Source organism: Fomitiporia mediterranea, assembly GCF_000271605.1.
Source record: "Fomitiporia mediterranea MF3/22 unplaced genomic scaffold FOMMEscaffold_6, whole genome shotgun sequence".
NCBI classification, from domain to species: Eukaryota; Fungi; Basidiomycota; class Agaricomycetes; order Hymenochaetales; family Hymenochaetaceae; genus Fomitiporia; species Fomitiporia mediterranea.
The window spans coordinates 716,130-732,365 of NW_006760391.1; the positions used below are offsets into that span (position 1 = coordinate 716,130).

Here is a 16,236-nt window from a genome sequence, read left to right on the forward strand (position 1 = left end):
AAATAATCACTGAATTCTGTACAGAATTGAGTAAGAAATAGTCTATTTTTTTTGTTTTTGTTTACTTTTGTGACAAAAAATAATGAATCATCAAGTGTGACAATACTTATGAAAAAGGCAGTAATATAAGTCTCTTATACTTATTTAACTCTTAAAATATTTTCTTTTTTATTAAATCTATTAATTTTTTCTTAATTTAATAATTAATCTAACTAATTTATAATAAATTCTACTAGTTTTATTATAAAACTTGTTTAATTTAAACTAGAACTTATTTAGTTTATTATAGAACTAACTAAAAACACATTTATAATTATAAAGAATATTCTAGTATAATAGTATTAAACTTTATATAAGTTACTTAATAATTTTATTTGTTTTTCTTATTATTATTTTGTTTATTCTATTACTAACTCTTTTAGTATTTAGGATTAAATATTAGAGAGTAAGTATAACAATTGTACTACTTGTACACCTGTACTATATGTATTATAAGTATATATAAGTATTTTCTTTTTATTTACTAAACTACTTTATATTCTACTACATATATATATATATATAGATATATAAAGAGTTTTTGAGTTAAAAGTTAAAGGATTCTTTCTCCTTCTTAGTACTTAATTTCTAAATCATTCTAAGTACACTAGTAAAGAGAGAATCTTTACTGTAAAGTTACAGTTATGTTGAAAAGTATTTGTCTTTCCTAAAAAGGTAGATACATTAGTAAGTGATTTGCCTTGACTTATTAAGAAATTAGAGACACAAGACAAAGGTTTGATGTGTCTCTAATTACTAAATAAGTCAATACAAATCACTTACTAATACTCTTCCTTTTCAGGAAAGACGAACACTTTTCAACATAGCTATAGTATACTTATCCTTACACTAAGGTACCTTCAATCTAAAGACACAACAGAGTCCTGGATCTTAACAAAACAGAGACACATGCACACATATAATTATATATAATCTATAATATGTACGGGACGTACACTCGACATCGCATTGCATCAATTATATCAAACAAAAAAAGAGTCCTGTCTCGAGAAACACAAAACGAAACGCTAAAAAGAATGTACAAAGAATCCGAAGAGAATAATAAGAACTCCAAAGCAAAAGTCAAAAAATCGATCACTTTAATCAAAGGCAGACGAACCCCAGGCAAGCACGTTAAGCGACGCGTTCCGGTGTCCCCAGTGAATAGAGCACGAAAACAAATCAGATTAAGAGGGAAAAAGAAAGAAGAACGAGGAAAAAACACGAAGAGAGAGTGAAGAGCCATAGGCAAAAAGGGACGGAACGACAAGGCGTTAAAAGTCAAATAGCAGCCGTCACAAACACATTCATACATGAAGGCATTAGAGTGGGGCGTCGCAAATCGTGAAACAGTAAAACGTGAGGTATCGTCGATAAGATGTGACGGAAGCAAAACCAATGGGTAGGGTATCGCAGCGCACCATACGCCTCCGCGTAGACTATACCCGCCAGCGAGTTATACTCGTGGATAAATTACTGTAACCAAAGGTGCAAAATATATATATCATGTCGTAGGAGTGGTGAACCAATTTGAGCACCTGAGTTGCCCTGAGCAGGGCGGAAAATCGAATTTTTTTGTATATTTCGGAAGCTAATCCCAGTCAACGTGAACGCTGCCAAGGAGTGGGCTAGCCTGCCCAATACCGCGTTCCGCCTCGCGACGAAGCCACTTCAGTGCGCGCTTGTCCTCGCGAATGAGAGGTTCGAGTATTTCCAAGCAACGCCGATTATGATCCTGTTGCATATGTCAGCCAATCCGTTTAAAATACCTGAAAAGTATAGACACAAACCTTGATCCAATTAATTTCGTCTCTCGACAACATAGCCTCCCGAACCATCTTCGTTTGGATTGGCACGACAGTCAGTCGCTCAAACCCGAGCCAGGTCTCGCCTTGCTTGCCATGTCTGGTCTGGACCAACAAATAAAAAAACAGGAATCTATGTTGACAATAATAAGCCGACTTACTTGAATTTTCTGCACCAGTAACGCTGACTCGATGCGCATGCCCCATTCCTTGTCCTTATCTGTTTATCGAGGTCAGCCTGGCTTGGAATCTCTCGAAGGAGAGCTCAATACATACAAAAGCCGGGTTCGTTAGTTATGACATGGCCGGGAACGAGTACCGTTTCGGAATTGAAGCTTTGTGGACCTTCATGGACATTTAGGAAGGAGCCAAAGCCGTGTCCAGTGCCATGCTATGGAGTGCGTATTAGCTAATCACGTAACACTAAGATGTGCCTTCTAATTCACCAAGTACTTGAGGCCTTCCTTCCATAGAGCATTGCGAGCAAGGACATCGAGTTGACGTCCACTTGTTCCTGCAGGAAAGATCGCACTATCGATCGCGATATGACCCTGAAGAACGCGAGTATAGGCCTCGCATTGGTCCATAGTCGGCCGACCAAAGTGTACAGTACGTGTACAGTCGATCGTGCCATCTCTATAATGAGCACCTGAGTCGCTATAAAGCCAAATTGAGCATTGACGAGAGTCAATATTAAAGATGCTACATACTTCAAGTATGGAGTATCTCGTTCGATGAATTTGGCACCAGATTTGGTCGGCTTATAGTGAGGAAGAGCGGCATTCGCTCCCGTCGCACTTATAGGGTCATACGACAAGCCCTCGTAGAATTCGTTCTTCCGACGGTACTCCGTCAGACGCTGAGCAGCCTCGTATTCAGTAATCTCGTATCCCTTCGCTAACTTATCCTCCAGCCACGCCAACCAGCGGACATAACTTGCGCCGTCCCGGATATGAGCCTCACGCATCCCACCGATCTCGATAGGGTTCTTAATAGCCTTCATTGAGTCCACGAAAGATGGAGACGGAACGATCGTATAACGGAAGTGCGTGAGTAATAGTGAAATCGCGTAACTTGTATCATCGCAGATGAGAACCTTGCCTGCTCCCCAGGGAGCACGGCGCAGGTGGGACCACACATCGTTGTACTCCCGTATCTCGACTTGCAATCCCTCAAGATGTCTGCGCACGTCGTCCTTTATCTTCGCAAGCTCCACGAAGAGTATAGTATTTTCAAGCCCTACGAAGAGGTATGCGTGAAAAACTGGACTGAATGGGATATCACGACCACGCAAGTTCAGCAGCCAAGCAATGTTTGCCAAGTCCGTCACGAGAGTCGCAACGTGCTTTTGCGCATCCGTCGGCGGGCCGGGCTTCGCGTAACTAGGTTTCGCGGGAGGTTGTTCCAAAATCCACTTCCGCAGCTCAGCTAATTTCGTACGAGGATCCTTTCCCGCAAAGCGCCGAGGTTGAATGAAAATCGGATCTTTCGGGCGCACAGGTTTGTTTTTCCAAACGAGGTCGACAAAGTTCTGCGACGGAAAGACCAGCTTAGCGCCGAGTCGTGCCACAGAACTGTTGAGGACAGAAGCATTAGACCAGCTAATCATGCGAGCGTCGAGGCCAATTCGATGACCTTCTTGCACTCGCTTCAGAAGAAACGATTGCCAATCCTGTTCTTGATCAGGTAGAGGTGCACGGATGAGATTCCAATTTCTATCGAGTTCGTTTTCCGCTTGCAACCAATAACGCGAGTCCGTGACGAGATAAGCACTGGTTTTTGAAACAATAGCTTGCCCAGCAGAGCCCGTAAATCTTAAACGAGAGATTATCAGCCACAATCATCGCATGGCGCAATATTAACAAAAAAACCCTTACCCAGAGATAAACTCTCGTCGTTTGTCAGTGTCAGCGACATATTCCGACCCGTGTGCGTCCTCGCTCGGTACGACGCTGCACAATTGCGAATATCGATATGTAAGCCCTAGTCAAAATTCGACGTTGTCAAAAACACTCACTAATAATCGAGATTTTCTTTTGCCATCAACGCTCGCAACTCAAGCAACCTCGGAGTTGTATCCACGGGAACTTTCGGCTCTTCGACATCGTTGATCTTGCGCTCCAATGCTGAGCCTACAAGCGTGCTTGTAGAATCAGTCGAATTCATTGTAGGACGGCGCTGTAAAAACTGGTTGCCATCTGACGTGCCAGTCCCGCCAGATCCGCCTGATACGGCAGTTCGACCTGATTGACCCGTTTGACGAGATGCACCGGATAACCCGGACCTTCCAGATCCTTTCGATGTCTGGGTGTTCGAGCGTTTGGGCGGTATTGAAGGTGGAGTACGAGCAGAAGACGTGCGCGGCGACTCATCCGGGATAGGCGACAACGGAGGACGGACAGGTCTTCCCTCCGGCGAGACCAGAGAAAGCTCAGAGGTAGCTGGGGAGCGATTTACATATGGTGACTCAGCACCAGAGCGCTGCGAGTCTCTGCGAAGGAGCATGCCTTTCTTTCCTGCCTCCTTCTCCCGCTGTTTGCCCAATCCCCACCCAAAACCCCATCCTAGCCTACGTGGTTGCGGAGGAGGAGGGGTCGAACTGCGCACGGAAGGCATATGCTTGTACGATTCTGTATCAGTTTTAAACGTGAGACTGTCTGCTTTGTTCGTCGCACTCGTGAAGGTTGCAGTCGACGAGTACGAGTCTTGGTGTGCCGGATCGGCCGAGCCGTCCGACATGGAGCGAGACAGCGAGTGAGAACGACTGGAATGAGGTGACTCTCCAGGTGGATACACATCCTGGGGTACATAGTAGGAGCTCTTCTCCGAGAATGTGCGCGATGGCGAGAGACGTCTTGGCTTGTCCTTGCTCTTGCCAAACGGCAGACAGAACGGAGGTGGAGGAGGTGGAGGGGGCGGTGGAGGCACCATGGCTAACACCAGTGGTGATGATGGACAGGGATGAAGAGTAGAGGTGGGCGTCCCCTAGCGGTCGGCCCTTGGGAGGTGGTCGTGGAAGTCAGGTCAGGAGAGAGCACACGAGGACGGGCGAGGAGGACGCAGAAGCTTTCCAGTGAGAACTTTTTCCGGCGATCGAATCCGGCGCAAAGTTTTCTGCTTAGTCATCTTGTGCAAGCGAATTCAATAGAATCACATCTCTCTCTCTCGATCCCCAGCACTTGCCTTGGTAGCCTTGGAGATGAATTGGACATGCTCTGCGTTAACTTGCTTTCTTTGAACATGCGAGGTGAAATAGCCAAGGGCTGTGGTGCTTTGTGCCATTCGGAGGAACTGATAAGTATAGATACCGGATCTGGGGTGAACAGGACGGGAAGGGGCGCAGTTCGCTCCGTGCCGCCGAGATGAAGAACACGAGTCCGGGGGAACCGTCCTAACCAGAAAGAGCATTGAGAACGGCGACACCTGCTAACTCTTGCGCAGCACCGAAAGGTAGCTTTTGACCAGTCACTGTCTCCGGTGATCTCTCGAGACAGCGAGAATTATCCAGGCAGTTGCTGAATGCGGATTGAGTACCCTTTCAGATTTCACTGTTAATCAATGGTCAGGATAAAGTTGCGATCAGCGCCAGAATGTCGCGGTTATGCTATAACCTTCGAGCAGCATTTACGAAGGGCTGTGCGCTTTAGGCATTGATCTCCAGGATATCAATAGAAGTGCTCACGTTGCTGCCAGGATTTGGTAAGGAGCGTGCACTATGGCTAGGCTCATTCCAATAATAATCGTCTGGTTTTTTTCCCCCGGTTGACAAGAACTAAACTGCACTCCAGATGACGGTGTCCCTCACGAAGGCCTCGCAGCCCCAGAGTGTCGTCCCACTGACGTTACGATGATGCAGCCATTGCAACTGTACTGAGGTTATTCATACAGTATTATGGCCCCAAAACACCGAGTTTCCACCACCATGTGTAGCTAGTGCTGGTGTGGCCTTGCTCGATTGTACAAAGGACTTTCCCGAAACAGAGGAACATAGCATATCGTTGAATTGTACACGAAGCGCATCCAGAAGATCGATATTCTAGAAGACTGGAGTCCCACATTAGTGTCATGAGTACTTGAGGAACCTGTTGCAAACGGCGAAGCATAGGAAATTGCCAGAGCTCTGCAGACGAACACAACATCTGCACGAACTTGTTTGCTATACGGGAAGAATCCGCATGGAGTGGTGAGACCAGTGTGATGTAAGTCTCCTTTCGCCAGAATTGGATGGAGAGTTAGAGAGTTATCTCCGACCTTGATGTTGATAAATAGGCAGTAGTTAGATAACACAGGTACGTTACTTCTATAGCGCAAATGCGTAACAGCAGAAATGTCAACGCGTCCGAGTACCATTGTTCAAGAGTCCCACACAAGTATGAGTCTAGATAATTACTGGGTGAATGGACCGTCTTTACAAAACCAGTTTGTTGTGCTCGCTATATGCGGTATTTAGGCTATCTAGCAGACTTAGAAAGCCTAGAACAGTGTTCCATGAGCTATAATAAGGCTTCATGAGCAGGAGCAGAATCAGTGAAGACAGCTTTGTGAGATGGTCGTCTGATGGATGAAAGACGGGGGTGTTGGTGCGGGTCAAAGGGGTCACTTTAACATATTTATGATCTCGTTAGGGTGTCCAAACATAAGGGCCGCGAAAGCAAAGACAACCGGCAGCACAAACGATGCATAGATGCAGGGAAGCTGAAGTTATAGAATGTAGACGGCCCGCACAAATCTAATTGAGGTGGACAAATAAAGGATACACAAACTGATTAATAGGGAAGTTGCTGAGCCATGGCGATTTCAGACGATTGCAAAGTCCATAGGCTGAGTGAACAACGCCAGTAGAACTCAACAGATAGGCCGAGTTGACCTGGCTTTCCCACTGCTTTTGTTTGTAATTAATCATGAGGTCCTGAGCGCCACCTCGATGATAGAGACTCATTGAGCAATCAAGTGGCGTAGCTTATTCTCCTAGGTCCTCAAGACTGCGATAGTGATAATAAAGCAGAGGATTCCAGACTCAGTAGCAGCATGCGCAGGAAGCTGAAATGAACGTTGAGGGGGAACGGCTGTGAGGCATGCTCTGAACACACGGACTCACGGAGTGCGTCTAAAATTGATCTAAGCGCCGTACAGCGCACGTGATTTAGAGCAGTCACCTATGACGAAAGCGGGGTAATTGCACCAAGTGATGCAAGTTCTTAGTTCATATCATTGCTTAAATACGAGTAAATAGGCAACGTGAGAGTCAATGTATGTGGCATGGGAATGGAAACGAAACAGACCGAATGGACGATTCTGGAAATTTCGATATGATATGCGCTGAGGAACAAGGAAACGAAATACATCACGCGAGCGATGCACTGGGTCACCCCAAGTGACGCAACGTCGTAACGCACTATAAAACCGTCTTGCTCCATCCGTTCTTCTCCAGTTCCTACTACCACGGTCATCTCTAGTCTATCCGTCAACTCAATCTCACTTCATCTCCAAGTATGACTCGCACACAGCGTGCATCCTCACCTCGTGCAATGAGGAAGGACAGGTGCGATTTGCGCAGCATTTATATTTGGATCGCGTGATCAATATCTCTTTGACAATGTCCACTTGTTTGTTTGTCAAATAGATCTCTGTCCAAGTCTGGTTATGACAAGTCTCTCCGCAAGGACGGCGCGGGGCGACACAACTGGGGTTCCGTTGAAGACGAGCAGGACCTTGAGCGCGAAGCGCTGGAGGATGCTGAGATCGACAATGAAGAGCTTGCGGAAGTCCCACCAGACGTCAATGCCGCTGTCCGTCCTGCTGTAGATGGTCCACCAGAGGCCACGAGTACCTCTCCAAGCAGCGAGGAAGACATTGAGAAGGCACGCGAGTTCCGTGCGAAGGGCCTCAAAGGCGATGGTATGGGTCTTATCCTATGTTGTGTATGCTCGCATGCTTATTGCATTTGTACGTCATTTTGCACCAGTCGACCTCGCGTCTATTGCGCGCACGTCCGCGGGTGCAAGTGCCAGCCCACCAAAGGCTCCTTCTCTCGAAGTCACTCGCGATGCTGATGTACGTCATATGACCACTCCTCGCTTCTCCAAACGTGATTTCACAACCTCTCTATCTTCCAGACCAACGCCATTCCTTGATTTATCCTTATTAACTATCGAGCCGATTTGCTGGTAAAGAGAAAGATTGGACAAGCTGAAGTAATTGAAGTGTATTTTGTACCCCGTAGTCGCTGCCGAATTGAATTTGAAGTCCGCTTTCGAACATGCTTTTTGTTTGTGCATGGGCACAAATTCTTTTTTATTTTTATTTCTTTTGAATAACAGGTAAAGAGGGTCTTTCAAGTAACCTCCACCTTCGTCATCTGTGCATATGTAGGACGCTCGTTCACTGCAAACTCATCAACCTCCACCCATTCCGTTTCGTCCAGACCCGCCGAGCCGGTCTCGTCAAATTCGCAATCCGCGCCCATTGCGTCCGAATCGCTGTCGATGCATGTTCCCATGAACGAGAATTCGTCTGCTTCATCAATTAGCGACTCCGCTTCGAATTCGTTAATGTTGAAGTTGTTGTCGTCAGATGAACGCGAGATGGTCGTTGCTGCTTCTGCTAACGAGAGACTGATTGCTTGAGCGAGCTGAAGGTCATAAGATTCTGATAGTTCTGGAAATGTCTTATCATCATTGTCTATTGGAGATTGGGGGCCATCCGGGTTTACTCTTGAGCCTTTTCAAATCATCGTGTTTATTATTAATGCTCTCACCTCCTGCAGCCCGCATATACCATTCATTTTCGTCTCCGAAGACGCTCTCATGCTCGTCATTCGCCTCATATGCACAATCAAAATCGGATTCGGAGTCGCAGAAATCGAGCGCGAGCGGACCACTCTTCCACACAAGTCGGTCCCCTTTACCCCCGACGTTCCGACCAAGGTGCGTAGCTCGTCCAGCGGCCGTTCCGTATCCCTTTGATGTCTTCCATGGTTTGGGGTAAACATGTTCCTTGCCTTTGCGGTGGTCATGCTTTAAAATCCGAAAAGAAATAAGTATCTGAGTTAATCTACGTATGTGGAAGAATCGGGGCGAACTCTAATTAGAACCTTCTGCTGCCCCTTATATGCCCCTCGTTCAGTTTTGTAGTCTTTAGCGTGCAATGCCATGCTTCCTTCCGTCCTGAGATTAAAGTCCGTTGAATGAATAAGAATAAAGATGTGTGAGGATGTGTGCGAGAGCAGCGAGACAGAAAGCTAGATAGCTCGATTCCTAAGCCTAAAGCTTTGGATGATGAGGAAAACCTCCTTGATTAGAAGAATATATATAGTAACGTTGAGAGAGAGGAATCGAGTCATCTTGTTCAGCTCGGCAGCGCATGACGCGCGAAGAGTCAAGACCAACGAGCCGCCCTGTAAGTGTACCGGATAGAATTCGAGTCATCCGATGCTGGAACTGTGCACTGCTTCTCGGGACTGTGGAGGTTCCTTATATTTCGGTACCAGAGTGGACCTGATCGTGTATTATCCTTGAATATGGACTTTGGAAGGTAAAAGGCTGAAAACAGCAAGCTGTATTGTACACTTGAAGCAAAGATGCATAAGTGTAGATATCTATGTAGTATATTGGTTGAGTATGTTTCACTAGTTTTCAGAAGAATTCATAAGCCAAGGAACAGATTTAATAGTATAATGCTGAGTTAGTTCACCACTAGCACAAGACAGCAACCTTCAAAAAAATCGACATAAGAGGACAAAGGCGGGCTCCGACATGTTGAAGTCTCGGAAATGTGGCAAAGCAATCCAGCTAGTACACAATGTAACTCAATTAAGTTAAATGCGTGGGAACCAGTGCAATAGTTGATTCCATATCCTTAACGATAGTAATAAGCAAATTCAAGAGCAGATTGTTGCAGCACTTTGGTAATACTGATAAGACGTTTCCATGGACCTGGTTCTAGGGCAGCAAAGTGTTTGCGTCTAACGCAACAGTTGCCAACTTGCTATGTGTTTGTCCAGCCGTGCAAGCAGGCACACGCCAGACTGTTGCTAAATTTGTGAGCAAAAGTGGCACAGTGGTGAATCAACTAGTAGGTGTCTTCAATTCATTGGCAGGGAGACTTGCAGAAGCAGTTTCAGCAACCCAGAATGAGATGCTGCAAGTAGTGCAAGTCCCTCAAAATTGAGGAGGTGACTTGCAAGGATCTACAATCAATTAGTTAATCATATTTGTAATGTAATTAGGTACATCTTCTAATCTTAAAAAGGTAATTTAAATATGCAGAGTGAGACATGAGGTGAAGTTATACAAAAAAAATGAGAATTGTGCCCTCCCTCCTTCTCAGATGTCTAAGATAGGGCTAAATAACCTTCAGAATAATCCTTAGTATTCAACTCAACCACAGACACTAGTAACAAACTTACAAGGCATGTAAATGCATGCATACAACCAGCTGACTCCTTTACATATTTAGCTTCATGTAAGCCTACCCTATAGCTTATAATAGCTTCTGTACTGTTTCATACCTCTCCTGATACAGAATCACATTTCTGAACTCAGACCTTCTTCCAAGCCTAGACCTCCTTAGTGTGGACCCTAGAGTTACACACATTTCCTCTTTTGTCTTTACACTATGTTTCCTTATTGTCTAAGTCACATACTCTTTATTCTTAAGTGTATACACTCTCCTTTTTCTCTTTAGTATTGTTTTCCCCTTTAGGCATGAGCCACCTTTGTTTTATTTCTAGTATATATAGTTTCAATCTTTTACCTTTGTTGTACCAGTTCTTATTCCTGACTGTAATAAAGGTGAGTTCTTACATGTACATAGACAAGTTCTTATTCCTGACTGTAACAAAGATACTTTTGTCCTGTTAGTGTTCTGTGTGTGTTAGCAAACCCAGAACTTAACAGAACTTGTTTGTAACAGTGTTTAGCACTTCCCTAGTACTGTTCTACTTTACCCAACATTCTTGACTTTTAACACACCTAGTCTAAGCCTAAATTCTCCTACACTTAATACAGAGTTTCTAGAGAATGTTACAAGCTTTATAGTATTAAACTAGACTCTAGTTTAGTAGCCCTAATTGTTCTAAGAGTAGAATTCAGCTCACCTTTCATCTCTAGCTCTATAGTCTACTTAAAGCCTCTCTCTAGTACTAGAGAAGTTAAAATCTAAAGGAAAGGTAAAGGAGAAAGCTGTACTAAAAAAGACAGGAAAAGGTACATACTATTTCTCTTTACATTACTTTTTATACATTAGGCTTCCTTTTTAGTATATTTTTGAAAGAGTATACTTACTGTTTTCAAGAGTTACAATCTGGAAAGAATACACATACTTCTAGTACTTTAGATATAGAAATTAGTAACTTAACTTAAAAGATAAAAGATAAAACTAAGGTATTTAATATGAAAGAGATAAAGGGAAAGGCTTTATAGAATAAGGAGAATAAGAAGAAGCTTACTGAATTCATTTGTACACTAGAGTAATAGTTAAAAGTGTAGACATCTGTTAGTAGGATTTGTTAAGAGGTAAATACTCACCTCTCTATGTTACTTTTTATGTACTAGACTTTTACAACTTTGTCTCTAAGCTTTCTAAACAATCTTAAAGGAATATATAACTGAGCAAGTTACTACAAAGTAGTATTCTATGTTTAGAATGTATAAGGACACAAAAAGTAAGTATAACACTTATTATATAAGACTGTATAACTTACCTAGACTAGAACTACTAAACAGAATAGTTAAACTATACTAGAGGAGAAAATAGGAACAGTAACATACTAGGAATACACACCTTTATTATAATCTGTACCAAATTTACTAAAGGACTAATATTTACTATTATTAATTGTGTATAAGTCTTGTATACTTTTAAGCTTGTTTAATTCCTAAGTTAATACATAAGTTTCTCTATTTTAAAGTGTAGAAGGCTGTCCTAATATTAAGAGGCTTATAGAATTTAGTTCAGAATGTAGCTTTAAGAATATTGAAGCAAATGTTAAGAAGGACAAGAAGAAACATAAGAAAACAGATTCTACTACTAAATTTACTAAAGTTGTTAGTAAGGTCTTTACACAGGAATGTTAGGAAAAGATGGCTAAGCTAGAAACTGAGTGTTTTGTATACTAGAAGTAAAAGGATAAGAAAGACAAAGAATACTAGTATAAAAGAATATAGTCTAAAGATTAAACTATAAAGATACAGATACTATACAACTTAGAAGACTTGTAAAACCTTAAACTTAATAGGTACTGTGTGTTACAAGATTCAGAAGACTTTATAGAGAAAGAAATAGCTACTAACTTTTAGAATAAACTCTGTAAAATAAGTTAGAGAATCTGAGAGCTTTACTAGAGTAGAAAGTAGTAGAAGTAGTATAGTATATTCTAGTAATTTAATACTTTCCTCACAATTGTTATACAAATACTTGTTTAGACAGATTAGTAAAGAAGTATAACATAATATAATTACCTCTTTAATATCCTCAATTTGGCTAGTTTAGTAAAATTGTTCTATTAGAGTACTTACTAACTTATTTAGATTACTAGTTAATAATTATAACTCTCTAGACAAAGTATTAGAGTAGTAGAATATAGTATAATTAACTCCTTAATATTAGTACTCTTGAACTCTTGTAACAATAATGTGTTTACAAGGTCTTGTAATAATTCTAATTGTTTAAGTGTGTTCTTATAAATAAGTATAAGAGTATTATAATATAGTAAAATTAATTTATTAAGCTTATTATTACTTATAATACCTAATTATTTCTACTATTCATATGTACAAGTAAGTTCTTTCTACATTGTAAACCTGTATAATAGAGATTAGTACTAACTATTTAATTAATATTTCTTACCTGTTCTGTTACTATTTTGTCTAGTTTAGCTCTAACTGTAAGAAAGAGGTCTGTATTATTATAATATTATAGTTTGTAATTATAGTAGAGTTGTTGTTTAAGTTAATTAGTATATTATGAATAACTATTAAAGTCTTAATTGTTATGTAAATTATATTAAGTTTATGTTTAGAAAAGCTCTAAAGGAATGTAAAACAATATGTTATAGTTCTCTACTTTTGTACCTTTAGTTCTAAGGGTTCTACACCCTTCTGTACCAGAACTTAGAACTTCTGTCCTTTAAGAGTACTGTTTATAAACTATATATATACTAACTCTTACTACTACCCCTTCTTACTTTATTATTCTGTTTCTTTAACTACTCTTTCATTCTTTGTTTATTCTATAGTCTTCTACCCTTTGTTTATCTCTTTATTCTTTATACCTTTATCTTTAACCTTCCTTTCTTTTATTCTTTATAACTTATTATTCTTAGTAGCTTATACTCTCTAAGTACTCTTATATAGTTTAGTATATATAAGTATATAAGATCAGACTAGTTCTATAGTCTTAATCTTATTTACTCTAAATAGTTTTATACTTTTAGACTTACTCTATATACTCTACTCTTGTCTTACTCTCTCTCTCTTTCTGTTCTACAAGTTCTGACTATATTCTAATACTTACATTCTGTATTTCTATTATATAGAATAGTTATAGTCTGAGTTCTCTTACTAAACCTTTAGGTCCCCTCTATACTGTTACTAACATTAGATTAAGACTACTTATTACTACTCTACAACTCTTCTACATTTTAGACATTAGTACTTACTATTGTATTAATCTCTTTTCTTTGTTCTAACCTTTTTACATTTTTAAATTTTAAACTTTCTAAACTCTTTTAAACTTTAACTACCCTTCTTCTATTTATTACCCTTTTTAGTTTAGTACTAATTCCTTTATAGTGTAAACATAGACTCTCTTACACTAACTACTACCTCTACTGTTCTACTAGATTAGTAGTTACAAGTAGACCTAACTTAATATGTATAAACCTTTATTTAAAAGGCTTTTGTCAACTATATACTTTTAACCCTCTCAGAACTGTTACAGTTCTCTACTCTTATACTTTTAGTTTTAAGGGTTTTACACCCTTCTATACTAGAACTTAGAACTTCTGTCTTTTAGAAGTACTGTTTATAAACTATATATATACTAACTCTTACTACTACCCCTCCTTACTCTATTATTCTGTTTCTTTGACTACTCTTTCATTCTTTGTTTATTCTATAGTCTCTTACTCTTTGTCTATCCCTTTATTCTTTATACCTTTATCTTTGACCTTCCTTTCTTTTATTCTTTATAACTTATTATTCTTAGTAACTCATACTCTCTAAGTACTTTTATATAGTTTAGTATATATAAGTATATAAGATTAGACTAACATTAGATTAAAACTACCTATTACTACTTTACAACTCTCTTATGTTTTAAGTATTAGTACTTACTATTATATTAATCTCTTTTCTTTATTCTAACCCTTTTACATTTTTAAATTTTAAACTTCTTAAACCCTTTTAAACTTTTGTCACTCTTCTTCTATTCATTACTCCTTTTAGTTTAGTACTAATTCCTTTGTAGTATAAACATAAACTCTTCTACACTAACTGCTACCCTTACTGTTCTGTTAGATTAGTAGTTGTAAGTAAACCTAGCTTAATATATACAGACTTTTATTTAAGAGGCCTTTACTAACTATACACTCTTAACTCTCTCAGAACCTGTTTTAATCATTCTAGAAGTTATAACCTGTTCTAGAAAGAAAGTGTATGTAGCTTACCTTTCAGACTTTAATAAGTAACACTTTAAGGACTTCTAGTACTAAGTTAAACTATATATAGTTACTACTTTAACTAATCTATTCTTAAATCTTAATTATATTCTATTTGTCCTCTCCTTTATAAAGGAAGGTAACACAGTCACCTAAGCCTAGAATTAGATTAAAGAACATTAAATTAGAAGCCTAATCTGACTTTAAAACAATAAGTCATATTTAGAATTTATAGAGTAACTTTATACTTCCTTTATTAATCTGAATAAGAAGTATAATGTACAGAACAAGCTTGTATCTTTATAACAGGACAAACATTCTACTAATACCTTTTTTCAGGAGTTTAATATTCTGGCCTAGAAGGTAGAATTTATACTTGAGTTTAATAATGTTTTTATTAGAATACTTAAAAAAGCTCTCTACCTAAAACTAGTTAATAAAATTCTCAGAATAATACTAGAACTGATTACTTATACTAAGTAGAAAACATGTGTCATTTCCTTTAACCAAGCTATAACTTGAATGTGTTAAGTCTGTACAGAACACTTATACATACATTTGACTCTAACAGTTCTAAGCTCTTAAATTAATCTGTTTATAATTTATAATTAATTAATTCTAATAAACATTAGAGAAGCTCAAAAGTAAGGAGTATACTTTGTCTGTAAAAAGTCAGAGTACTAAATTAAGGACTGTTTACAGAAGTAATAGTATATCTGTCAAGTCATTAGAGTAATAACAAGTAACAAGTAGGATTTGTAGTAAGAAGTCTTTTTTACAAATTTAAAAGTTACCTTAGAACTCTTAGACTCTAACTATATACTCTAGGATTTTGTAAAAACCTAACAGTAAATGTAGTACTGAAGGGTTATGACTCAGATTTTTTAACAGTCACTTTTGATTCAATAGACACTGTAGGATTAAAAGTAAATAAAGTAAGAAAAGTAGAAAAAGTAGAAAAAGTAAATTAACAAAATTATTTATTAAAAAGAAAAAAGTTAAAAACAAAAGTAGATAGTTCTCTTATTCCTTCTGATTCTTTTGATCCTTCTCTTTGTACTTTATCTAAGTCTAAATCTGTACAATCTAACTTACTACTTCTATATTCTAAAAACTTAGAACATTCAGAACACTACTTAGCCCTGTTTACTACTTAGTAGTTTGTTTATAGTATTAAGTAAGAATAGTCTTAGCTGAGTTTACAGTTAAGAACATAAGTCTGTGTCTGTCCTTGTCAAAAGAGAGAGGTTAATAAGAAAATGTTAGTGTATATACTTACTCTCTTAAATAATAAAACTATACAAACTGTATGTTCCCTTTAGAACAAGTAGTAATTTATTAGAGAATGTTCTAAATACTAGCTTTAAGTTCCTGTCCTCTTAGCTCTCTTCTTAGAATTCTCTCAGATTCAAACAATAGCTCTAATAGATAGTAAATATACTAGTTTGTACATTAATAAGGCCTTTATGTAAGAATACTACCTCTCTACTTAACACATTCTACTTTCAATCCTAGTATATAATGTAGACAGAACTCTAAACTAGAATAGTTAGATTACTAAGTTTGTCTAACTATAGATAACCATTTAGGATTATAAGGAAAGTATTAAGTTTAGAGTTACTAACCTTAGAAAGACAGACATTTTTATTAGATTCAAATAACTTAAGACTTACAATCCTACTATTAACTAGTTAGAGTAGACACTTATATTTAATTAGTGTTCTAAGTCTTACA

General features: G+C 39.0%; 3 protein-coding genes across 3 annotated transcripts; 1 reads left to right on the forward strand and 2 right to left on the reverse strand.

The window, feature by feature from the left end:
* Positions 1–1,630: 1,630 nt before the first annotated feature.
* FOMMEDRAFT_84603 (Creatinase/aminopeptidase) lies at positions 1,631–4,010 on the reverse strand (the record flags this gene model as incomplete). Its single annotated transcript, XM_007266270.1, has 8 exons — positions 1,631–1,774; positions 1,830–1,949; positions 2,006–2,064; positions 2,121–2,235; positions 2,291–2,501; positions 2,555–3,658; positions 3,722–3,796; positions 3,862–4,010. 8 exons carry the CDS (start codon positions 4,008–4,010, stop codon positions 1,631–1,633), a joined length of 1,977 nt encoding a protein of 658 aa, XP_007266332.1.
* Positions 4,011–7,283: 3,273 nt separating this feature from the next.
* FOMMEDRAFT_107554 (uncharacterized protein) lies at positions 7,284–8,101 on the forward strand. Its single transcript, XM_007266271.1, has 4 exons — positions 7,284–7,386; positions 7,468–7,742; positions 7,810–7,898; positions 7,961–8,101. The coding sequence occupies exons 1-4, from the start codon at positions 7,337–7,339 to the stop codon at positions 7,976–7,978; spliced, it is 432 nt and encodes a 143-aa protein (XP_007266333.1). The 5' UTR covers positions 7,284–7,336; the 3' UTR covers positions 7,979–8,101.
* Positions 8,102–8,130: 29 nt separating this feature from the next.
* FOMMEDRAFT_167826 (uncharacterized protein) lies at positions 8,131–8,997 on the reverse strand (the record flags this gene model as incomplete). The annotated part of the gene is made up of 3 exons (XM_007266272.1): positions 8,131–8,525; positions 8,602–8,860; positions 8,926–8,997. 3 exons carry the CDS (start codon positions 8,995–8,997, stop codon positions 8,179–8,181), a joined length of 678 nt encoding a protein of 225 aa, XP_007266334.1. The 3' UTR covers positions 8,131–8,178.
* Between the last annotated feature and the right edge of the window lie 7,239 nt (positions 8,998–16,236).